Source organism: Schistocerca nitens, chromosome 7 (genome assembly GCF_023898315.1).
Source record: "Schistocerca nitens isolate TAMUIC-IGC-003100 chromosome 7, iqSchNite1.1, whole genome shotgun sequence".
Classification (NCBI taxonomy): Eukaryota; Metazoa; Arthropoda; class Insecta; order Orthoptera; family Acrididae; genus Schistocerca; species Schistocerca nitens.
This window is the reverse complement of record NC_064620.1, coordinates 519906671-519932947: the sequence shown is the minus strand read 5'-3', so window position 1 is coordinate 519932947 and position 26277 is coordinate 519906671. Positions and strand designations below refer to the sequence as shown.

Below are 26277 nucleotides of genomic sequence, written 5' to 3'. Positions count from 1 at the left end.
GAATTGTAATCATTTATATGTCTGTACATGTCCATCACATCTACCGATTTCCGTCTCACTCGGCTAAATCTTTCGTGAGGCGTCCTTTTTATTTGCTTATTTATTTATTTAGAGCGTTTTGTAACATTTCTGCCTCTCTGACCAATTGCATTATTGCTATAGATTGTACCTGAATACAGTAAGGCTACACAAATAGACTACGGCGTCACAATGTGGGATGAGGCCTGATCGTCGTACTTCTGGTAGATGGTTCTCTATTACAATGGCGAAACCTTGTGTAGTGTTTGGTTTCACCTAAATTTGCTTGAAAGGGAGCGTCATTTCGTTCCCACAGGCAATGTTTTTATAAAAATACAACCAAATTTGGGAACACAGTTATTGAGAATAAGTCAGTAAATTCATAGCCTGAAACTATGGAATGATTTCGTTGCCACGCCGTTACCGTGTGTTTCAGAGGTTTTGTTTGTGTACAAATATTTGAATTGAATGATAAGGGTAATTAATACCATTTTCTTAAAAATATGTTGTAAGCTTTTTTGAGGTATTAAGTGCAAAGTATTTGCTGAAGTAACAGATAAATGATGATGGAAATAAATCCGAAACGCGTCAAGTGAGGAATCTAAGTAATAAAGTCATTTTTTTCACTGGCTGCATGACTCTGTTGAAGAGGTGTATTCAGTTCCAATACTGTACCATAATATAAAATTGATAATTTCTTTTACATAGTCTCGGAACTAGTTATAGTTTTCCTACTAATGAAGTAGGAAGACTAGTTTGAAATTTTACTTTGAAAAGAAAATTGTAAGCCTAAGCTATACCCAATTTTCTCAAAAAATGGTTCAAATGGCTCTGAGCACTATGGGACTCAACTGCTGTGGTCATAAGTCCCCTAGAACTTGGAACTACTTAAACCTAACTAACCTAAGGACAGCACACAACACCCAGCCATCACGAAGCAGAGAAAATCCCTGACCCCGCCGGGAATCGAACCCGGGAACCCGGGCGTGGGAAGCGAGAACGCTACCGCACGACCACGAGATGCGGGCCCAATTTTCTCCCAAAACTGTTTCACCCTCGGGTCATTATTATCAGGAATATACTGAAGGATTATGCTGTGCCATCAATTTTTTAATCTCCAGCGTGCTAAGAACCAAAAGAAAAAAAGAGGAAGGCAGAAATCGAAATGCTCCATACCACACTGATATTTTGTCTTCTACCCCTACGAATGCGGTTTGCTAAATGACTCATAATTGGTCAAAAACAGGAGTTTACTGAAGAACTGTAATTCTGTCGCTTGTAAAAGGAAATAACTGTCAATGCAATGTTTCAAACTGTAGCCATTTCACATGGCCCAATGTTAAAAGCGGTAACCAATGCATTAGTATTGGGAATTTCGTAGAAATTAGGTTAGATGTATTACTACATGCGTAGTAGTAAAGAAACAGGTGGTCCAATTGTCAAAATCAATGCTTGATTTCCGTTATAAAATAGAAAGAATGTAACTCTCGGCTCCACTTCACACAGTACGTAATGAGAGAAACTCTGGTTTCTGCCCTCCATCACACTCTGGTATTTAGGTGTTTGTTTCTGCCTTAAGCACGGCAGAGATAGGGGTATGCGCGGTCTGCAGCTCGATTCAGCTGACTATCTATCGGTTTTATGAAACCCACAACGCCTTCAAATACCACATGCAACACTTCCATATTCTTTCTCTCGCTATGTGCAAACTTTAAGCCTAAAAAATGTTTTTTTTCAGGAAATTTAATGTAGCTACATTTTGTACTGGTATACGTTTCGCTAGTTCGCTAGAGGTCACAGGTTCCGAATAATTCAAGAGAAACGTTCAAAAGTAGCCTTCATACACGTTTTTCTTGAATAACTCGAAAACCGTGGTCTCCAGCGAAAACGTCTCCCAGTAAAAAATTTAACTACATTAAATTTCCGACAGTAAGATCGTGTTGATTTTTTCTGTAGGACTGATAGTTTGTGAGTAGCGAGCGACAGACTATCAGAATCTTGAACTTGGTATTTGAAGGTGTTGCAGGTTGCATAAAACTCAGCAGTAGGACTAGCTGAATCTCTATAAGTAAACTGCCAGAAAGAAAATGGAACACCTTCAAGGTGTGCATTCAGTTGTACCAGAGTATAATATGTGCATACTGAGGGGTTGTAGTGACAGTGATTCAGTTTACACAGTCGGTGATCAGATGGCGCTCAGGACGCCGGTCTGTGCACCCTCTGCTTTGACCCTGAAGGCAGTAACTGTGATGATTTTACAGGTCAATGGTGTTTGCAACAATATTTCTAGGGTAGAGTCATGCCCCACCAACAGTTACGGGGAATAGGAAATATAATGTGAACACCTGTACTTACTTGGGAATGGCTTATTAATAAGGGGTTGGACCCCCATTTGCCCGTAATACAGCTGCGATTCATCTTGGAATACTGGCATATAATGATTGCATCGTTCCCAGTCAAATGTTATGCCACTCTTCGCTCAGAACCTCTTCTAACTCCTGTAGTGACGAGGGAGGCGGAAATCGCTCTGGAGTCTGCGCTCCAATACCGCCCACAAGGGTTCGATAATGTTCAAGTCCAGGGACTGTGCTGGCAAGGGAAGACTGCAGTTCAGTTGCATGCTCTTCATGTCACGATTGTACTGTCCTAGCTGTGTGACCTGGTGTATTATCGTCCTGAAATATGACATCGTTTTTCGGAAATGTTCACATAATCGTTGGCTGTAACACGGCCATGGGTGTAATGATGGGAACTGCGGAATACTATTATATGGCGGCACACACCATCATACTTTCACCTCCTTGCCTAACAATTTAATCAAGCGATCAGGATTGTAGACTTCCTTTGGCGTTCTCCAGACTTAAACCCGACCCGATGTTGGAAATTAGAAAAATGTTGTGACTTTCCCGGCGGATGTGTTGTAAATAGTCTTCACGGGTTTGCCGCCGGATCACGTTGTGCAAATTCCACAGTATTTCTTCGGAGCAACTGTCCGACATCTTTAGGTGGTTCAACCTTGCTCGTGGCTAGGTACGACTGACGGTATCATAGCAGGCCTGTTGTCGAAGAATCTTGATTTTCGGGTCGTGATTTAACAGCAGCCAACGCAGGGTTCCAGGCGGTGCTCAATCGAAATCCCGTATCCCTGTTGATGAGATTATCGGTTGTACGGATATGTATTGCCTCCTTAATGACACGGTCCCAGAAGGATGATGCCGGGGATAAAACTTCCGTCTTTTCATAAATCATATGATTTCCTTTATTCAGGCAGTGTTTCGCAATTGCCGACTTTTCCAGTTGACGAAGGCGTGTATGACGCTGATGTTCATCGCAGCGTTCTTGTACTGTGCGGCATGTCTGGCCTATTTAGGATGCCCCACACTGACAAGGAATCTTGTACACACCACATTTCCTCAGTCCAAGGCCATTCTTAACCGAACCCAACAGGTTTCTCAGTTCTGCAGATGGTTGAAAAGCACAAATAATTCCGTATCTTCCGAGAACTCTTCCGATTCTTGACGACATGACACCAAAATACGGCAAAAAGGCGAAAGTGGTGGGTGTCTTCGTATCTTCATTCTGGGCCTGAATGCATTACGTATCTGTCTCTCAGAATAACCGCTTTGTCGGAACACTATCTTCAAATGTTGTATTTCACTCGACAGGCTCCCAGGATCAGATACCACATGTGCTCTATGAACTAACGTACGCAATGCACTACCGCATTGTGCAGGATGATGGCAGCTTGTGGCCTGCAGATATGAATCTGTATGCGTTGGCTTGCGGTAGACGCAGTGTCCCAAGGTTCCATCTGCTTTCCCTCATACCAAGACCAGGAAAAGGTAAAGTACCATATTTTTCCACTTACATTGTGAAGTTTATATTCGGATGGAGCGAATTCAGATGCTGAAGAAACGTAGGTAGAGTATCAAGGCCATGTGACCACACCATTAATGTATCATCCGCATACCGCAAAAAACAAAAGGGTTTGAGAGTGGCTGACTGTAGTGCTTTTTCTTCAAAGTCCTCCATAAAATAATTGGCCACCACAGGAGACAGAGGGCTCCCCATGGCAACACCGTCCACTTGTTCAAAATATTGGTCTTCAAATAAGAAGTATGTTGAAGTAAGCACGTGTTTGAATAATGCTACTATGTCCTCCTCAAAGTTGTTGCTAATGACCTCCTGCAAAGGCACCTTTGTAAGTAAAGACACAACATCGAAACTTACTAACAGATCCAATGATTGCAATCTAAGGGTTTTCAGGCGCCCTATGAAATCTTCAGAGTTTCGAATGTGATGGTCGCACTTGCCTACGAAAGGTCCCAATAGTGAAGTCAGGTATTTGGCAAAAATAGGTGCTCCTATGTTACTTACAATGGGACGGAGAGGCACCCCATTCTTATGAATCTTGGGTAGGCCGTAGAGTGTAGGAGGAACTGCAGCCTGTTGACGCAAACCCTTAGCGACTTTCTCTGGAATCGATCTCTTCCTGATGAGTTCCACAGTTTTCCTCTGGATCCTACCCGTCGGATCACTTTTTAATTTACTATATGCAGGATCGTCGATTAGTCTGTATACCTTATGTTATATTGTGTGCGTGAGAGAAGCACAGTAGCATTTCCTTTGTCAGTAGGTAAGATGACGATGTCTTGGTCTCCTCTCAGTTCGTATAGAGCATTTCTTTCAGAAGATGCGGCATGTGTCACGCATGTTGACTCGTCGGAACATATGACGTGTTTTCACTGATCAGCAGTCGAGGATCTATGCTCCTGACACCATGTTGTAATTTTCTGTGCGTAGGTTGTCCTCACTAATGGTTTTTGTATAGCAGCTCATTAATCTTCGCTTTATGGAGTTCTCGGCGAACAATGTCGATAGATGCGGGGTCTGTAAGATGGCTATTGAACTCTGTAGTCACTTTAGCAACCGTAGCTTTGTGTTGCTTTGACAAAATTCTTGTTAGCGTACGACGATCTCTGTCATTTATTTTAGGTTTGCGCCCGCTATTACGTTTACACGATAATGTCTTTCCACATTTTGTGTTGGCTGTCGTGACCATTGTTGCTCTTGAAACATTCAATAAGTTGGCTCGCTGGTTTAATGATGCTCCAGCTAACCAGGCCCCCAATATCTGCCCTCTTTGGAACTCTGTTAGGTCTTTCATTTCACGTCGACCTCGTCCTCTGAATGCAAATAGGAAGTGTGCACTACTCGTAAACAACCTGCACTGAGGCGTAGTCCGTACTGGACATGCGCAGTCCAGCGGGACACGCGCCGCAACTGCGTTTTTGACCGTCAAACACAACCATCCCATTACTACCACCGTTCACATTATTTTGCCTATCCCTTGTACGTGCCACTGCAGAACAGCGTGGACCATTTGAAGGGGATCCCAATGGGTTTTTGAGAAGCCGGATAGACGCATCGACGGGTTGCTGCACGTGTTGGCCACAATGCACCAGTGCTTTGTCGCTGATTTCAGCCTGTGGAACATTTCCATACGCACAGACCAACTTCTTCGGCCAGGACACCACCTATTACCACGATACCGTCAAGTATGGTTATCTGGTGCCGTGAAAGAGTCAAATGGACACTGGAATAACACTATGTTTTCTTCAGTGGTGAGAGTAGGCTTTCACTGTATGCGAGTGATGCAATGTACAGTCGTACTGCGTAAACCTGGTGAGCGGCCTGTTACTGAGTACTCCCCCACGACACATTAAGTCCAACCACCGCAGTCTTTATTGGTGGAGGGGGGAGGAGGGGGAGGGACGGGTATCAATTACAAGTCGCAGTCGCATCTGGTGTATCCGTAACATAAAGCAACCTGTGGCCCTTACCTTGGATAGGTTCTTATCACTGTGGTACTGCCATTTATTTGACAGGAAGGTGATGCACTTTTTCATTAACACAGCGCACGTTCATATGCGGCCGCTGTGTTACAACGTTCTCTTTGGGGTGTACAACTGCCACGGGCAGCAAGATCACCCGATCTCTCGCCTATGGAACGCGTATGAGACATGGTTGACACTTACTGGTACTCAGGGTCTGCAAAAATCATTGCTGAGTTCCAGCGAGGTGCAATATTCTTGGGACAATCTGTCGCAGGATGCTGCTCGGCACCCGTATGATTTTGTATACGCGACAATACACGCCTACGTTGCCACCAGAGGGGACGATCATTTCAATGCGATGCGATGCGAAATATCGGTGTCCTTTACTGCGACAAGTGTGTCTCATTTGGTCTGAAATTGCTTTCGTACACTCCTACAAGGATGAACTACCTGTCAATCAAGTTTCTTATCAATAAAATGATCTTGTCTTTGAGGTTTGAGCACTTTTTGTTCGTCCTTATATCATTTAGGGGCAACGGCCTTGCCGCAGTGGATACAACGGTTCCCGTCAGATCACAGAAGTTAAGCACTCTTGGGCGTGGCCGGCACTGGGATGGGTGACCGTCTGGGCCGCTATGCGCTGTTGCCATTTTCCGGTGTGCACTCAGCACTCAGCTGGATGCCAATTGAGGAGCTACTAGACCGAATAGTAGCGGCTCCGGTATAGACAACCATCCTAATGACCACGAGAGCGGTGTGCGAACCACACGCCCCTCCTATCCGCATCCTCTGCTGAGGATGATACGGCGGTCGGATGGCCTGAAGACGGAGTGCTATATCCTTGGCCTAAGGAGGCTACAATAGAAGACGTCACTGGGTGGAATGAGGTAACCACGGCATGTTCTGATTCCTTGATGCAGCCGTTGTGGAAAACTGTGCCAGCAGAAACTACTTGCCTTCTGACTAGCTGTTGTATTTAAATCTAGAGGGGACTATCCTAATGTCTGCGCGTAATTGATGCCAGCTAAATTAATTAACTCCTTGTCCAGACTGTGACTAATGGTGATACAGTCTCCACCAATGTCGGTTTCGGCCCTCACTATCACATCTACAAGTTATATGTCAGGCCTCCTGAGAGAACACAGATCGTCTGAGCTATGAAAAATGAAGTTATTCTCTTTATGCGACCAAAAAACCCTAACAAAATTCAAATATTATTATTTACATTGTTATTCCTTAGATCTGTAGTTAATTATGAAGTACACAATTTTCAAATATATGTATATAAATCTAAGATACATGCATTCTTGTTTTGCTGCCTCTGGATCACAGGATCCAGGGTTCGATTCCGGTCGGGTTGGGGATTTTCTCCGCCCGGAGACTGGGTATTTGAGTTGTCCTCATCATATCACCATCATCATCACTTGTGACAGTGGCTAGAATGGACTGTGTAAAAACAGGACTGTGTAAAAATTGGGACTTTGTACGGGCACTGATGGCCGCGCAGTTGAGCGCCCCACAAACCAAACCAAACATCTTTTCTTCTTTGGCCGACGCGCTTTACCTACGTGGGGTCGACGTGGTTATTTACCGTACTTCACACTGTCCTGGTTATGACTTCAGTCAGCTAGACGGAATCTGAGTCCGAGAGAGCACCGAAAATTTGCGCGGATCAATTTCGAAATCATGGAGATGGCACAGTCTTAACGTGCCTAATCCTTTTGATTATGCTGACCATGTTGATGATAGTAACCATGCTGGCGATGAAGATGGTAATGACGACGGTGATGATGACGTGTTGAGGCTCGGTACGTGTTAGTATGAGCATGTTTTTCGATTGCTGGTTTTAAATTACGAATTGTGACTGTGATATCAAAGAAGAGTACTCTTCTGGAAAAAATCCTATTTTTCAGAAATGCTTTTCGTGATATGGCCTGTCAGCATTTAAATATCATCTCAGTTTCGGGCCTCATCAGTTATTTTGCTATGCCACTGTCAAAACACAACTACTATGTCTAGTGCCTCATTTCCTGATCTAATTCACTCATCAGGACGTCATTTATTTCGACTAAGTTCCGTTACCTCACACTTTTTCCTTGATGTTCATCTAATTACCTCTTTTTCAATACACTATTCATTCCATTCAATTTCTCTTCCAAGTACTTTGATGTCTCTTACAGAAATATAACGACACTGAAAAACATCAAAGTTCTTATTCTAGGCAGTACAAATAGTGGAAAGTTATAATAGCAAATGTTAAATACCTGATCGATTATTAGCTGTCCGAAGAAGCAGAATAAGCCTGTCTGAGCCAGGAAAGATGCAAACGAGATCACTTCCTTTATTACGGTCGAGCTTGTTGCTCCCTCCTGGATCAGCTATAAGGGCGGAATTTTAAAATAAGAACAATATGCAAAATTAATGAACATAGCCACCAATAACACAAAATTTTATTTGAATGCCGTTATGTAACACATGTGATAAAGTAAGGTAAAAAGTCCAAAAACGTGAGAATATTTCATTCAACGGAAATGGTAGTTAATTTTAATCACTACAGAAAGTTCAAGGAGATTCGTAATATAAACATGATTCAGGCAGTTACACCTAACACTCTACATGAAGGATTCTGTTGGTGCGTCACTTCATCTCTTACGAATCAAGTAGAAATACGTGAAAATATATTTCGAAGTGTATGTTATGCTTCGGTTTCATTCTGATGTACTGATCAGAAATAAACAGTTTCGTATTTGGTTTATTTTCTGTTTTAGGCTGCATTAGCTTCTTAGATGTGTTTCCGGGAGCTGTTTCCAACTTTGTTCGTTTCATTTGTCGGGTTTAGTATTCTTTAGAGACGAACTTACTTTGATCTGGAAGTGGTATAGCAAAGTTTTACCCGGCAAAAAGTTCGAGCTTTTGCCGCTAGTCAGCGGTGTAGATGCCGAAAAATCCAGGACGGCACAAATGAGAAATTTGAAAATACAAGATGGCGCTGGAGGGAAATTAGGAAATGCGAATTACACTGGTGGGAAATTTAGATATGGGACATGGCGGTGATGGGAAATTGGGAAAGATAGCGCTGGTGGGAGATTTTAAAACTAATCCAAGACGGTGCAGGTAGCCAAGTTATACTTATCAGACCGATTGATATTACAGTCCAAGAAGTGTGTTGTTCAAAATTATCCGAGCGACCTGTATAACTTATCAAATGTTTATGTAAAATGCTGTACCTGTCATCTCACATGTGCACACACAGCTTAAAAAACATACATAAACTTGTCCTGAATTGCATAAATCAGTACCCTCTTCAGAAAATGTTGGCAGTACTGTAGTACATCCATGTAGAAAAATTACGTAAATTTCAAGTGAACTGCAAAAATGGTGCCATATTTGAACATATATGACAAAACTATACTGTTTCCAAAAATCGCTTAAGTATTACCTGATTGTGTAAAATGGCATCATGTTCCTAAGCAGTATTGGCAATATTATACTATTTCCATGCCAAACGACATGTAATTTTAACTTGAATTGCTGGTATGATAAAGATAATTACTTCAGCATCTTCACCTGAATTTGGAACACTAGTGTCATTTAGCACACGTGCGCGAGCGCCTCCGTCCCCCACATACACACACGCACGCACTCACCTCTGTGTTTCGTGCCCATTTATAAAAATGTTCCACGTCAAATACCGTCTCCTTACACCTTACATCTTTCTCTTGCTATGTAATCCAAGAATTGAGTTTCTGTTTTTATGAAAATCCAACCATTTTACAAAAGTTTTATTAGCTTTTCTTCGTTACACACATGCGCTCACAAACACACACACGCAAGCATTTGAGAGACATATTATGGATATCAGTGCAGCCTCTAGCTGGATGACCGAGAGAGAGAGAGAGTGAGAGAGAGAGACAGAGAGAGAGAGACAGAGAGACATAGGCGTCCAGCACAACAGGTAACTAACAGCTCTGTGAAAGACACCTCCTCACGTCCGCCCAGATGCAGAGGTGATGTATGTTAAATCCACCAACGGAATGCCAAATAAGATCTCTTGTTTCTGTGCAATGTTTACTTGTTTGAAGCACAAATGTACGTATTGCGAAGGTGGCAGGAAGGAGAAAATCTGAAACAAAATATTTCTAGAAAAAAAATTGTTATTATAAAATAACATTCCGAGGAGAATATGACTCACACTTGGGGTGTGCCCTTCCAACATTTTTGTAATTAATCAGAACCATCTTTTTCATTCTGTTTGTTAACACGTCAGTAGATGCAGGTGGTTTGTAAGCCAGAGAATATTTTCATATTGATACAACGTTTGACAATTGCTTCCAAGACGCTAACTTTTCAGTGTCTATTATTTTTCTACAGGAATACGAAAGAGCAACTGAGAAGAAGAGAATTTTTAGGCATATTTCTTTTGCTCTTCTGCCGGACCATTTTCAGCAAATAAATAATGTCAAAAACTTCGCCACCAAGGTAAATGAAAGAATTGGAGAAATCTGTTGTGTTAAAATCTCTGAAGTGGAATTAACTGTGACCTCTCGAGGAAGGTGTGTGGACTGAAAAAGCAGAACCAAGAAAACTAGATAGGTTTTTAAAAATTGAAAGAAATAAATTTTCCTTGAAAATTTTGTTCCTGTATGCCAAGACTGTATCCACCAAGTATTCCACTGAACACGCGTATTATTTTGATAACAGCTGTCGGTACAAGCTGTGTAGACTCTCATTCGACCGTCAGAACATACGTGTACTTAATATGACGGAGCCTGACTACACAAACACCTTAACAATTGTCGTTAGCTTTACTGATCGCAGCCACAGGAGACGGCGGTAAATATACGGTTTGCACGACCGCTCCGAGCTTGCAATTCAAAATAACTTAACGTGCCTCGTCGCTAAATAGAACGCGTGCAAAAAATCTGTCATTGTCCCGTAATTTCTCTTGTGCCCAGTGGCAGAACTGTACACGACGTTCAAAGTCGTCAGCATGCAATTCCTGGTGCATAGAAATATGGTACGGGTGCAGTCGATGTTGATGTAGCATTCTCAACACCGACGTTTTTGAGATTACAGATTCTCGCGCAATTTGTCTGCTACTGATGTGCGGATTAGCCGCGACAGCAGCTAATACACCTATTTGGGCATCATCATTTGTTGCAGGTCGTGGTTGACGTTTCACATGTGGCTGAACACTTCCTGTTTCCTTAAATACGTAAATATCCGGCGAACGGTCCGGGCACTTGGATGATGTCGTCCAGGATACCGAGCAGCATACATAGCACATGCCCGTTGGGCAATTTGATCAGAATAGCCATACATCAACCCGATATCGACCTTTTCCGCAATTGGTAAACGATCCATTTTAACACGGGTAATGTATCACGAAGCAAATACCGTCTGCACTGGCGGAATGTCACGTGATACCACGTACTTATAGGTTTGTGACTATTTCAACGCCATCCATCACAAAGCGAAATAAGTGGTCGAACTAAAACATTCATATTTCTTTACGTACTACACGAATATGTAATAAAATGGGGGTTCCTATTTTAAAAAACGCAGTTGATATCCATTTGACTTATGGCAGCGCCATCTAGTGGGCCAACCGTAGCGCCTTCTGCTTTCCGCCTTCAAGCTAGACGAGTTTCGTTCTTTGTAGATTTTTCGTATGTATATATATATATATATATATATATATATATATATATATATATATATATATATATATATATTACTTTATTTATAATTTTAACTGTGAGTCTTCAGTCACTTGAAATTTACCTTCTTGATTTTTAAGTTTTCTTGTTTGGAGGCCTTCAGCCCTGAAGGAATTGGAGTTTGAAACTCGTAGTTGTAAAAGTTCGGCTGTTTGCCGCTTTGGTTGCAAATGTGTTATTAAATTACAATAAATTACAGTTTTGATGTGAAACTGACCGGCACCTTATTTGGCCCTTTCCACAATCCTAATCCCCTGTTCTTCCCAGCGGGTTTTGCGGGCGTTTCAAAGTTTTTGTCCAAAATGTAGAATTTTTCTTTTAAAATATGTAGTAGAGTGATTGGTAATGATACTACTTATTTAGTATCACTTCCTTCCATAATATACAATAAAATGCAAATGAAAAGCGATGGAAACTGTAAGGGTTTGTGAAACTAGCTGCAAGTACTGACGTCGAGATCCCAGGTGTTGCACTGTCGGGTTAAGTATGATTCAAACCAGCTGTGTGTAAAGCCATTAATTTCATAAAACTTAAGCTTTTGTAAGCGAGTAACGTGAGATGTAATCAAACCCTCTTTAAAAGATAACAAAAGTAACAGCTGGCGAGATTTCATTACGTAAAGTCTGCACTATATTATGAGTGAATGTATAACTAAGATTCTTATTTGAGCAACCCTCCTGAAATCCAGTGATACGCTAACTGTTCCTACTTAAGCCTGCTACTACTCTTGAGTACATTGCTTTTCGCATTTCTTGGGAAAAGGTAAGAAATTCTGTAGTAATTATTAGATTTTACATATTAAGTTAAACAACTTCCTAGAATTCTGTCTGAAATTTCATCAAAACCACGTTTGCTTTTGCTTTTTAGAATTTTTGTAATCGTATTAACTTCAGTGAAGGATGTTGGTGCTACTTTTAGTTAGTTGTGGAATTAAATTTTTAATATATTGTCTTGGTTCTTCAGTTGAGCCATTGAATTCTATTTTCGCTGCTACATTTAGAAACTAATGGTAAAAATTGCTCGCAATTTGTGAATTATCAGTCACAACATTGTCATTCAGTTTGTTATGGAATATTCTACATTGAATGATTGTTCCTTTTTACAATATCCTGTATAATTTTTATGTTGTTATCTGCATTATTTATTTCTGTTGAGACGTTCATATTTCTGGTTTTTTTTTTTTTTTTACTTTTCTTAAAGCACTACGCTAATTTTTGTAGTATACAAGCAATTTCTGATCTTGACTTAGTCTACGATTTATGTAAGTTTCCCTCTCCTTCTTACGCGAGATTCTGATTCCTTTAGTTTCGGTGACTTACTTGTTGTTAATTGATCTTCCGCCTAACTTTCTAACAAAGCAGCTTCCAAATGTTGACATAAATTGGGAGAAAATTGAATCTGACATTAGCATCTATTTCTATGAACATCTCATCACGTACTACCTGTCTCACCTTACTCTTAAAACATTTTATCCTGTTATCATTAATAAGCCTCACTGCTTCTTTATGAACCTTCCTTAGGCCTGCACGGTGCCATGTTGTTTACTTCCATTAACTGTGCAGTATGAGCAATAGTCGATTAACAATAGAGTACACATTAATTTTCTTAGTCTGAGCACCGTCTACAAAAATGTTATCAATCAGTGTCCTACTATCTTGCTGCACACGAGTTGGAAAAATGACTATTGAAATCAGTTTGAGGCACTCAAATAATAATTTTAGTTCACTTTTTCTGTCCGTATCTTTTGAGAAATCTACATTGAAATCTCCACGAACTACTAACTGTCTACACTGAAATCTCCACAAACTACTTACTGCCTGAGATTGCTCAATAATGCATCTAGATGTTGTCATCAATAGCTGAAAGGTTCCTAGAAGGGATCTGTAGTTATTGCCACCTCAGTTGTATCATGTCTGTGAAACTGTATGCCTTGTTTCAACGTACACATTTAATCCCGTCTGGAAAGTACCCCATACGCAGTAATACCCCATAACAGAGTGGACAAGAGTTGTGATTGCGTCTCCTAAGTGTACTCCTTATTCACGCTGTTTCCATCAGATTACTACTCTGGCACTGCCTTGGTCGACGTTCATACGAAGAGTTGCCTCTGTAACGACAGATACCACTTGTGTCATTCCTAAGAGTAGTCATGTTTAGGGTTCCTAACTACTGTGTGCCGTGATATAGGGGTGCAGCCACCCCGAGCGATGGTCTCTCCATCAACAGGTTCTATATGATGCCAGTTTCAGTGCACAGTATCACGTCCCTGTTCTTTAAAGAGTGAACCAATGTGTACAACTGGCAGAGTGGTAGAAATTCCGTATACAGTGATGTTCTCTTCATAGATACACTCCTGGAAATTGAAATAAGAACACCGTGAATTTATTGTCCCAGGAAGGGGAAACTTTATTGACACATTCCTGGGGTCAGATACATCACATGATCACACTGACAGAACCACAGGCTCATAGACACAGGCAACAGAGCATGCACAATGTCGGCACTAGTACAGTGTATATCCACCTTTCGCAGCAATGCAGGCTGCTATTCTCCCATGGAGACGATCCTAGAGATGCTGGATGTAGTCCTGTGGAACGGCTTGCCATGCCATTTCCACCTGGCGCCTCAGTTGGACCAGCGTTCGTGCTGGACGTGCAGACCGCGTGAGACGACGCTTCATCCAGTCCCAAACATGCTCAATGGGGGACAGATCCGGAGATCTTGCTGGACAGGGTAGTTGACTTACACCTTCTAGAGCACGTTGGGTGGCACGGGATACATGCGGACGTGCATTGTCCTGTTGGAACAGCAAGTTCCCTTGCCGGTCTAGGAATGGTAGAAAGATGGGTTCGATGGTTTGGATGTACCGTGCACTATTCAGTGTCCCCTCCACGATCACCAGTGGTGTACGGCCAGTGTAGGAGATCGCTCCCCACACCATGATGCCTGGTGTTGGCCCTGTGTGCCTCGGTCGTATGCAGTCCTGATTGTGGCGCTCACCTGTACGGCGCCAAACACGCATACGACCATCATTGGCACCAAGGCAGAAGCGACTCTCATCGCTGAAGACGACACGTCTCCATTCGTCCCTCCATTCACGCCTGTCCCGACACCACTGGAGGCGGGCTGCACGATGTTGGGGCGTGAGCGGAAGACGGCCTAACGGTGTGCGGGACCGTAGCCCAGCTTCATGGAGACGGTTGCGAATGGTCCTCGCCGATACCCCAGGAGCAACAGTGCCCCTAATTTGCTGGGAAGTGGCGGTGCGGTCCCCTACGGCACTGCGTAGGATCCTACGGTCTTGGCGAGCATCCGTGCGTCGCTGCGGTCCGGTCCCAGGTTGACGGGCACGTGCACCTTCCGCCGACCACTGGCGACAACATCGATGTACTGTGGAGACCTCACGCCCCACGTGTTGAGCAATTCGGCGGTACGTCCACCCGGCCTCCCGCATGCCCACTATACGCCCTCGCTCCAAGTCCGTCAACTGCACATACGGTTCACGTCCACGCTGTCGCGGCATGCTACCAGTGTTAAAGACTGCGATGGAGCTCCGTATGCCACGGCAAACTGGCTGACACTGACGGCGGCGGTGCACAAATGCTGCGCAGCTAGCGCCATTCGACGGCCAACACCGCGGTTCCTGGTGTGTCCGCTGTGCCGTGCGTGTGATCATTGCTTGTACAGCCCTCTCGCAGTGTCCGGAGCAAGTATGGTGGGTCTGACACACCGGTGTCAATGTGTTCTTTTTTCCATTTCCAGGAGTGTATTTTACTGACACCGTTCGTAGAGGGCAAGTAATGACACCGTTCAACACACAACACTTTACTAAAATAAAACCAGCTAAATCTTGTTTATTTTAGTGCCACAGAGTTCTAAATTCCCCATAACACATGCGTGTTAACTCGAGATTTAGGTTTTCAGCCATTTCATTTAGTTGTGAATCCTGAAAAGAAGACACATACACATGTTCTAACTATATTTTTGCACCTGATATGAGTTCTAAAAACGTGTTTGCCAATCGGAACATATATTCAGTATACAGACATATTAACGGTATTGAAGTTTAACTTCCTTACCAACTTACTCGCTTGAACGCTTACATACACAAACCATATTACGAGCCACCCTCATCGATATAGCAAAACATACTCACTTACCGCTACAATTCCAAAAGAATGCAAACAAACATTTAGTGCATTCGTAAGCATCAGGACATAGATAGATGTGCTCAGCACGATTTCCAGATCATTGATGTACCTGAAAATAATAACATATTTTACTGCTGTGCTTCATTTACCAATAAGATACACATCATGCAATGACACCTGATCTCTGCCTCGTGATGACTGGGTGTTGTGTGATGTCCTTAGGTTATTTAGGTTTAAGTAGTTCTAAGTTCTAGGGGACTGATGACCATAGATGTTAAGTCCCATAGTGCTCAGAGCCATTTGAACCAATGACACCTGATGTATACTTTATTGGTATGTATCACAACTAGTTCCATAATCGCTCATCATCAAACTTTGTATAATAACCGATACAAATAATGTAACTGTTCACTGCTTCCTCGATCCGCTGGCCTAGGGTCATGCCTAGAATTTGATGGTGCCGGGATCTGAACTGGTGCCATCTGCTGGGGCTGGGAGGGGACAACTTACTCTCTCACCTCTCTTTTGTATACGGAAAACTATTAAAGATTTTGTTACAGCCTTACACACCTTGAGCGAGACTCTAGAAAGTTAACGACTGAGCAGATGTTGATGGAGCCTGGTAGGGCGATAAAAGCACGAGGTATTTTTATGGTTCTTAGCTCTCAGAAACACCATGTTGGAAGTTGAATACGATTGACGGCGAGCCCATACCTCAGCAAATCTTGCCGGACAGGTCCACAGCCAGACAGGGCAGACAGAGCAGCCCCTAGTCGAGACAGTTCTCCAGCAGATAATTTGCTGAGCTACCTGCCATGGCGCCAGTGGAAGGCTGGGCTGGGGGCAATGGACTGTAGGGATGCGTCTACATAGTGGAGTCGTGAACCGGGCATTGTGTGTAGAGCCACGCATGATAAAAATTCACAAGATTTCGTGTTCGCCAGTATTGGAAATATGCCTGTGACCCACTTCCATTAGCCGCCTCGGTTGTATAAGAAACTCCAGCGTCTGAGAAACGTTGAGAGAATCTTTATCACAGCCCATAGCTAGGACTGACATGCTCCAAGGCACAGGGGATTTAAATAAAGATCTTTAAGATTGTATCTGTTCGCTTGTTGCCATGGGAAGCGACACAACTTCGGGAAAAACATCTTCCACCTCTGCGAAATCTTAAAAAAAAGCCGGCAATTGGCGGTTTCTTTCTTTTACAGAGATGAAGGTTTCTTAACTCTTGTCCTGGTTCGACAGGATTTGTGCACTCGTCTGGAAGGGAGGATTTAGCGCCTCTAAAGCCCTGTGATTGGCGCAAGACGTGGTGAAGGCAGCGTCGTTCGTGCACTTTGCGGGAAAACGGAAATTGTTTATCTAGAGAGGTGCGAAGGCAATCATTAGATTTACTCCTGGTATGCAATACTTTTCTTACAAATGACTTATTAAATAATGTAATGTCACACTGTTCACTCATATCTCACTATCAGTCACTGCACACAATATACACACACTGTTTCATAACACTTCACTCACTACACACACACACACACACACACACACACACACACACTGGTGATCTCTGGGCCATTTTCTGTACCGCAACTTCCCATTTGCTATCCTGAAAAATTGAGTCAGTATCCCTCCATAACGAGTGAGGTTTAGAAATAGGAAGAGGTGTTAGTATTGTGCTGTGCATAGCTTGGGGGTAAATATTTCTCGAAAGGAAAGAAGAAGGGAAAAAAACATAAAGCGAAGGTGTTATGTGGAATGTTGGACGCTTTATAATCATTATTATTATTATTTATTTGTGTAACATTGTCCGTCTCCGGAGCGTAGCGGTAGTGTTACCGCCTACTACGCAGGGGCCCGGGTTCGAATACCTGCAGGGGACTGGGTGTTGTGTGTTCTTCATCATCATTGACTCGCAAGTCGCCGAAGTGGCGACAACTAATGAGGACTTGCAATATGGCGGCCGAACTCCCCGAATGGGGCCTCCCAGCCAATAACACCATACCATCATTTCATTTCATGTATAACAGTTTTTATCAAACACCTGCTCTGTTTTATCTAAGTAATCCTTCAATGTATAAAATGTAGTGCATAACAGGTCTGTACTGCATAACGGTCTGGAAGCATCTTCTGGTCGAAGCTCTGGAATGTGTGGTTGGTGCTTGGGACCTGGTCTGAGACTGACTTCACTTGCAAGTAGTTAGACTGGAGAGGCTGTGGTGAATTTCTTACTGTACCAACAGTGTGGCTTCAAACTTCTCGGACTATTCGTTTGGTGAGGGCACACTTATTTGTTTTTGGTTTACCAGTCTCGACGTTTGGTATCCTTGTGCCCTCTGTCGTATAAGTGAGCCAAATTGGTTCTTGGTACGACCAGCGAACGGGTGTGTCACACACTGAAATCTACCGTGATTTCAGGGCTCTGGTAGAGAGTGAATTGCGATCCGTCTGTCTGATCGCTGGACTGAAAGATTTTTTCATTTCTTCCGTGGCCGCGGTCGATTCACAGGTGCTGCCTCAACGTCTCGTCACCGCCGTGCATTTCTCGACAGCTGGAATTTACATCACCGCACAAAGTAAACAGGGTAACATACTGCTGCACTGGCCTTATCAGGGAGTACAGATCTCAAACACCACTTGCTCTCTGCTGCACCTACGAGGTGCGACAGCAATGAAATTGATGTGAAAAAAAAAATTGTTGATAACCGTTTTAGTCAAGTTTAGTGTTGTCTCCATCAAATTAGTTCCCTTCTGATTGCACACGCTTTTTCCAGCGCTTTTGCCGTTGATGGTAACATTTATCGAACTAATCTTCTGTAATATCCTCCAAGACCTTCGTCACAGCTTTTTGGACATCTTAGGTTGTTTGAAAATGGTGTACCTTGACCGCCGTTTTGACTTTTGCAAATAGAAAAATGTCGCACGGAGCGATATTGGTGAATAAGGTGGCAGTAGTAGTGCTGAAATTTGTTTTGAGGTTAAAAATTGCTCTACTGACAGAGCAGTGCATTATCGTGATGCAGAATCCAATTATCAGCAATGTAGGCACGGACACGAAGAACTCTTTTACGAAGTCTTTCTAAAATTTCTTTGTAGTAATATTGGTTAACTGTTTGTTCAGGAGGCACCCACTCTTTATGAGCAATTCCCTTGGAATCAAAGAAGCCCACAGGCATGCATTTCACTTTTGACTTTGACATGCGAGCCTTTTATGGTCTGTGTGATCCCTTTTAGCATCATTGAGAACTTTGGCGTTTTGTCTCTGGATCGTACTGAAAAAACCAACCTTGATCACCAGTGATAACACGGCTCAACAATTCCGGATTGATTTCCGTTTGCTCTAACAGATCGGCTGCCATATTTTTCCGTGTTTCTCGCTGTTGTAGTGTGAGATTTTTGGGGACCATATTTGCACAAATCTTTCTCATACCAAGATCTTCAGCTATTATTGGACGAACCGTTTCTCGATTGATGTTCAGTTCTTCTGCATTCATTTTTACGGATAATCTTCGATCAGATCGTACGAGTTCACGCATCCTGGCCAAGTTGACATCCGTCCTTGAGGTTGATGGTCGTCCACTGCGGTCTTCATCATCAACATTCGTTCTGCCTTCAATAAACATTTTATGCCAACGAAAAACGTGAGCTCTTGACATAACCACCTCTCCAAAAGCCTTCTGAAGCTTACCGTAAGTTGTCGTCGCGTCTTCACCCAATTTAACGCAAAAAGAAACGGAATACGATTGCGCAATATTATGCCGTTCCATTTCCGTGACGATAGACACAAACACGTTTTAACTTGTTACAGCACAACTCACAACTGAGCAGGTGCAAAAGTGTGCTTCTTGGACTAGAAGCAGCTTATAGACCAAGGTCAAAGATATTGTGCCCACGCAAGCCTGCAGGGTTGCCACATCTTGCAAAGAAAATCAGTCTCATTACTTCACTGTCGCACCTCGTATATTGAGAAACTTCTGTAGATTATCAATCAAAGTCTGCTCAGTGTCAGATCAATTCAGATTGCGTAATCCACATTTTAGGGCCAGAGTACCCGACTCATTTCTGTCACCCAGGATCCGTGTCCATTTTTCTCTTAACCCAAATGTTAGTTGTGTACAGCATTCAATCAATAACTATAATTTATGTCTGTTTTTTTTTTCTTTTGAAAAACAAATGTTGTTAGTAAACAAATTTTGCATACCTTCTGAATCAATTTATATAGTCACCCCAAGGGTTAACTTTCATTGTGGCGTCCCATGCTAGGATAACTGCTAGCGCCTCCTGCTGACTTGCAAGGTTTGGTTTTCGAGTGCAGACGATAATTTGAGGATGTTCAGAGTCAATATATAGAGCGATTCGGTAAAAATGTAGCAATCTAAGATAAGAGACCACAGTCTGGAAACGACCAAGTCGAAAAGTATGAGCGAAAATTTATTCATGTTCCACCTTAGCCTAGTGCAGAACCAAGACTACGTGCCCCAACTTCCCAACCATGATCATGAGGTACAGAATTCCCTTTGAATACTCAGCAATACCCTCAGGTGATAAAGACTGTTGATGGAGCAGTAACGGCGCACTAACACGATATCAGAGAGACCAAAAATTCTGAGTAATAATGAATTTTACTTACCCGCACATGTTTCACATGTTGCTACATTTACATTTGTTCAAAATAACGACCCGCAGAGTCTGTGCGGGCATGGCATGTTATCACAAATTTCTGTCGTACCCAATGGTACGCATGCGACAGCATGTGTTGCCATTATGTTCCAAAATGTCACTCTAACAAATCGAACTTTTGTGTGGTTCATAAGGCGGATTCTGTTGGTGACAAAAAGATAGAGTAAATTGTTTTCAATAGTCCTTGTGCTACAGACCATTTGTGCATCCAACACAAGGATCGTATTATGGTAACTATCCTGCAGAACGAGGTCAAAGTCTGAATACTACACCTTAGGGAAATGAAGCGAATCAGTTGGTTCTTTCTGCAATAGATGTGGCCTACAGTTCACCTTAAAGGGCTTACGGCGGCACCATTTAGTTCATTGGCGCTTTCTAGGAAAACCCGAAACAAGTGCTTTTCATAATTTTTTCGGTGTTATCAGTGGATATCTAAATAACAAACGCTCAAATTTTAACGGCATGTTCTGTCTAGGCATTTATCTAAAAATATTCCCTAAGATCCGTATCTCAAACATCCTTGAGGGTTGTCTTGATATTTTTATCTGTTTCCGGGACACAGAGATTCAAAGTTGTCCTACTGGGACACATAAAATACGCACGTAAAATCAGATGTGAGACGAAAAATTAATTTATAAAGACACTTCAGGGGGAAGAAACTTGCTTTAATGTGTCTCCATTACCGTTATAAGGCTCTCGAATCCCGTGTTGTAATACAGCCAAAGGCAAAATTTTTCTGCATGTGAAATACACTCTTAGGTTTAAAATTAATTTTGGTTATTTCTATTCCGCGTTAGTAAACTATCAAAATTTTACTGACCCATAATGTTCTTTTAATGTGAACGACATATCCTGGTGTTTCAAGGAAAAAACGGAACCATGGGAGAAATGCTCCCCTTAGAGCACAAAAAGGCGAATATGCTCCTTTTTAATATACTCTGACGGAAAATTGCGGTAGCAGCTGCTTGATTCTAGGTTCCTCATCACCTTTAAGAATGTTCCCAAAAATTTTGACGTGTGAACATAGTTGCGCTTTTTTTTACTGAGGGAGAAGGAGATAATGGCAGTGGGAAAGGGACAGAGAGGTAATAAATACTGGAAGATAGTAGACAGTGTTTGTACTTTAGAGAGTGTGTAGGAGGCAATGGCAATATGAGAGAAAGAGAGCGAAACCATGATTGTGGAGCTTGGTTGACAGTGACAGAACAGTCCTACGAAAGTAGTGAATGGCGCAGTGCCTGTGGGAGAGAAATAAATAGAAGGTGAAAGTTGAAGTAGGTGAGAACCAGTAACAATGAGAGACAGGCTCTACCACAATGACTATGAGGAAGAGAGGAATAATGGCAGTGAGAAGACACAGCAACAGTGGGAATGAATGAATGAGATTGCAGCAGTAAGAGAGAGACAGTGACAGTAAGAGAAGACAGTAGTAGCAGGACAGAACGGAGGAGGTTGTGGCTGTGAGACAAGCGACAGTGGAAGTTAGAGAGATTCATAGAGATGATGACAATGAGTTGGGCTGAATTACTGACTGTGCAAGAGTGGATGGGTATTAGGGGCTTACAGCAATGGACTAGTGGGTATGACTGAGTTACAGTTTTGGGAGCTTGTGGGAGTGATAGTTGTGTGTTAAAAAGAGGGCTAGTATGTTCGCGTGCCAAATTTTTTGGAAAATTTTTATAGGTGCTGAGGAAGTAGGATGAGGCAACCCACTTTTCAGTTAGAATGTTTTGAACAGGAGCAAATTCGCCTTTCTCTTCTCAGAAAGGAGAGTTTTTCTGCTGGTTCTAATGTCCCTGATGTCGTTTGAACAGTGTCGCCAGCAACGATAGTTCTTCCCAGGAGATCCTCTTCAGTCTCGACAGGAGTCTTGTAAACCTGACTTTTCACACGGCTTCACAAAAGAAACAAGTACGGCGAGATCAGGTGAACGTACTGGCCACGAACAGTACCTTCTCTGTCCAACCAGTTTTCAGGGAATGACCAGAGTCATTACGGGGATTATCAGCATATGTGTCGAGCAAAAGCCAAGCTGAGTGACCGTGCAGTTTGATGGATTGTGCTGCCCCTCCCGTCGGAGATTTGAGTCCTCCCTCGGATATGAGTGTGTGTATTGTTCTTAGCATAAGTTACAGTTTAGCGTGTAAGCTGCGGAACCGCTGACCTCAGCAGTTTGGTTCCTTAGGAATTCACACATTTGAACATATTTTTGTCAAGCAAACTGCAGACGGAAATTCCGAAATAGTTAGCTGGGGCCATAGGCACAGCAATGGTTTTAGGAGAAATAGTGGCGGTAACTCGAGTCCGTGATAGGAGAAAAATATTTTTCCCTGACGTACAGCGAAACTGTAAGATGGTTCAAATGGCTCTGAGCACTATGGGACTTAAAAGCTGAGGTCATCAGTTCCCTAGAACTACCTAACCTAAGGACATCACACACATCCTTACCCGAGGCAGGATTCGAACCCGCGACCGTAGTGGTCGCGCGGTTCCAGACTGAGGCGCCTAGAACCGCTCGACCACACCGGCCGGCAAACTGTAAGAACTGTGGGAAAGTTGGACACTTTTTTTTTTTTTCACTAGCTGCCGACCCACCGTCTACTTTCTTATGGTGGGTCGTATGTTGCCACTTAGCTGCTGTGACTGGGTCCGGGGTCCGGAGTGACTGAAAGTAACACCACACCGGCTCCCGTCCCCACTCACACCGTTGGCCGTGTCACGCCACATGGAGGCGGGCTCTATTTGTTTAGATCCATTTGATATCTTTTTTTTATGCAGCATTAGAAAAACTTATAACTAATACAAAATCAAGTGAGATATTAATAAACAAAACGAAATTAAATATTTAGGAAGAAGGAAAGAAGAGAATTGAATAGAGAAGGAATAGGTATAATATTGCCCATCACCTGGTTGTGGGCGGCGGCCCGGGTCTTGGAATGACCCTCAAGACGCTGGCCGTCGCTCACCATGCCTTTAACATCTACCATCCTAAAAACTAACTTAACTAGAAGAGGTAGGGTACGTTAAAGCTAGAAACTAAGACGAAGACCTCCATGTCCAGCCTGCTAAACTATTTACGATGTACAATAGAGAGGTAACTGATTTTGTGCTTGGCTCAAAGTTGCTAATGAAAGGGTACTTGTGGTAAACATAATAAGGTAATGACGCTAACGGTTTGTGTTGAGTCTACAGGGCTCCTAGTAGAGTACATCAGGCGCAAGCACCTCCCGGCCCCGCCAACAACACGACCTGAACGGTGGTTTTCCCCGATCTACCATAGGTATCCGTCGGGTTGGGCTCAAAAGAGAGGAACCACAATTAAGATCCTTCCATCCAGGCCGTGCGCCGCCTCTTACCAGGGGGCGTAGGTCCCTTGAAGAGGTGCCTAACTTTAAGCTTCAGATCAGAAGTTATTATTGTAGTGGAGGTTGAGGTATAGGCTGTGTAAATTGGTTGTACAAACAGTTCACGCTGAGCCAATGAGACTTACAAAATGATACGTGGTGTGGCAGTTAGCACCTTCCGGCCCCGCCAGCAACACAGCCTGAACGGTGGTTTTCCCCGATCTACCATAGGTATCCGTCGGGTTGGGCTCAAAAGAGAGGGACCACAATTAAGATCCTTCCATCCAGACTGCCTCTTAATGGAAGGCGTAGGTCCCTTGAAGAGGTACCTAGCTTTAAGCTCTTATTAGACATGGATATGCTGTTAACTATTTACATATTAGGTGCAACCTGTTTTTAGGATTGTGTGTGACTTGTGCGCCTCTTGTCGGTTGTTCCACTCTGTTCTTTGAAGTTGACTTGATTGACACTATGGATCATCCGCGCTGGACGCTTCAATATCGGTGTTGGTGCCCTGGTCTGTATCTGTTTCTTCTTCATCACTCGTGGTGCTAATCATATCTGTGTCCCCCTGGGCATCGTGATGTCTGTTTGGACCGACTTGCCTTCGGTAGGGTCTGTTGCGCAAGTATTCTATTTGTTGGATCTTCGAGATTTCGTCAGTTAGTTTGTTGAGTTCAGTCCACCTTTCCGGGTCGCGTATTATGGCATGTAGTTCGTTCTGTGTGTTCAGGCGATTAATGTGTACAGTGTGTCTTATGTTTGTGCGTTGTCCGCAGAAGAAGACAGTATGTTCAGGGGAACCTTCTTCCCCGCATGTGCATCTATTAGTTGGGGGGTTGAGTTGGGTTGTTTTGGGGAAGGAGACCAGACAGCGAGGTCATCGGTCTCATCGGATTAGGGAAGAATGGGGAAGGAAGTCGGCCGTGCCCTTTGAAAGGAACCATCCCGGAATTTGCCTGGAGCGATTTAGGGAAATCACGGAAAACCTAAATCTGGATGGCCGGACGCGGGTTTGAACCGTCGTCCTCCCGAATGCGAGTCCAGTGTGCTAACCACGGCGCCACCTCGCTCGGTGTATCTATTAGTCTGCTGCAGACTCACGCGGTACAGGTGCGTGGGATAAGGGCCATGTCCTGTGATGAAATGTACCATACCGCGACTGGGATCGATATCTTTTAGTTTTAGTCTTTCCCGGATGTTAGGGAAGAAGTTGTATACACGGCGGCCCTTATCGCTGTTGGCCCACTCGCTCTGCCAGGTATCCACTCGCCATGCTCTGAGCTGGCGTGTTGTCTCAATCGGTACACAAGTGATCTGCTGAACCTGGTCTATTCTCCCCATCCTAAGCCAGTACATTGCTGCGCGGTACCTGATGGTGATATCTATGGGGAAGATTCCCATGACGACACATAGTGCGTCATTTGATGTTGTGTTGAATGCCCCTGTTAGTCGAACACTTCTTTGGCCTCGACGTACAATGGTTCTGTTGGTTGAGAGATTTAATCTGTGGGCCCACGTACTGGCAGCAAAGCATAGTACTGACTCGAAGAGAGCGCAATGGTATGTTCGTGTCACTGACAGGGGCAGTCTGAATTGTTCCGAATTTAGCCTAGCCAGTTTGTGTAGTATCTTTTCTGCTTAGTTTGTGCATATTCGCATGTGTTCGTGGAAGTTCAATCGTTCATCAATGTATACTCCTAGATAGCGTGTGACTGCTACTCTTTTTATGTTTGTGTCCCAGATTTTGACTACTGGATTCCTGCGCAGGGTACCCTTTAGCAATGTATAAGTTGTTTTGTTTCCTGCTATCTTTAATTTATTATCTGTGCACCACTGGGTTATTGTCCGAAGTGTTCCATTGGCTCTTTCTTCTAGCTGGGCACGGTTGTTTGCTGAAACTACGACGAGTAGATCATCAGCATAAGCGACAACATCTGTCAAGATGTGCTCCTCTAGTAGCTGTAGGAGCGGTTCTATAACTATGTCCCAGAAGATGGGGCCGCAGATCGACCCTTGTGGACAGCCTTTTGTAATTCGTTTAATCACTTTCTGGTTGTCCATTTGCCAAACGATTGTTCTGTCTCTGCAATAGTCCATGAAACTATTATACAGAGACTCCGGTACCTGCAGGTGTCTGAAAGTTGGACATGGAGAATGGGGCTGTAGACAAAGTGAAGGGTATAATATGGTCGGACTTATTAGGAATAATCAGTTGATGAACAACAATGATAACGCCAGAAGCGCTGATCAGTGCTCCTAGTAATTTTTAACGTGACTGTAGTGTATGCAGAAACGGAATCTTGCTTGTTTGGCATAGTGGATGGAAGTTTTTAATACAAACAGATGCACACGTGTTTGTGGTAGGTTGGGACCTCGTGGGCAAGAACCAGTTAAACCCTCCTCAGTATATGTTATGTGGCGTTGTGGGTACGGTGCACATTCGCTAGGTTTCACAATATTAAGTTTTCAGTTGGGGGCAAAAAGTTCTACGAATGTATTGAAATTTTATCTCACATAGGTGACG

The 26277-nt window shown here is 43.3% G+C and overlaps 1 protein-coding gene across 1 annotated transcript in view; it reads right to left on the bottom strand.

The window, feature by feature from the left end:
* LOC126195364 (uncharacterized) overlaps nt 1-26277 on the bottom strand; it is a 75262-nt gene that overhangs the window by 8870 nt on the left and 40115 nt on the right. The window contains exons 5-6 of the mRNA XM_049933941.1: nt 15736-15835; nt 8120-8233 (exon numbers count right to left, since the gene is read on the bottom strand). Coding sequence (XP_049789898.1) covers nt 8120-8233; nt 15736-15835 — 214 coding nt within the window. The remainder of the gene's footprint in view (nt 1-8119; nt 8234-15735; nt 15836-26277) is intronic.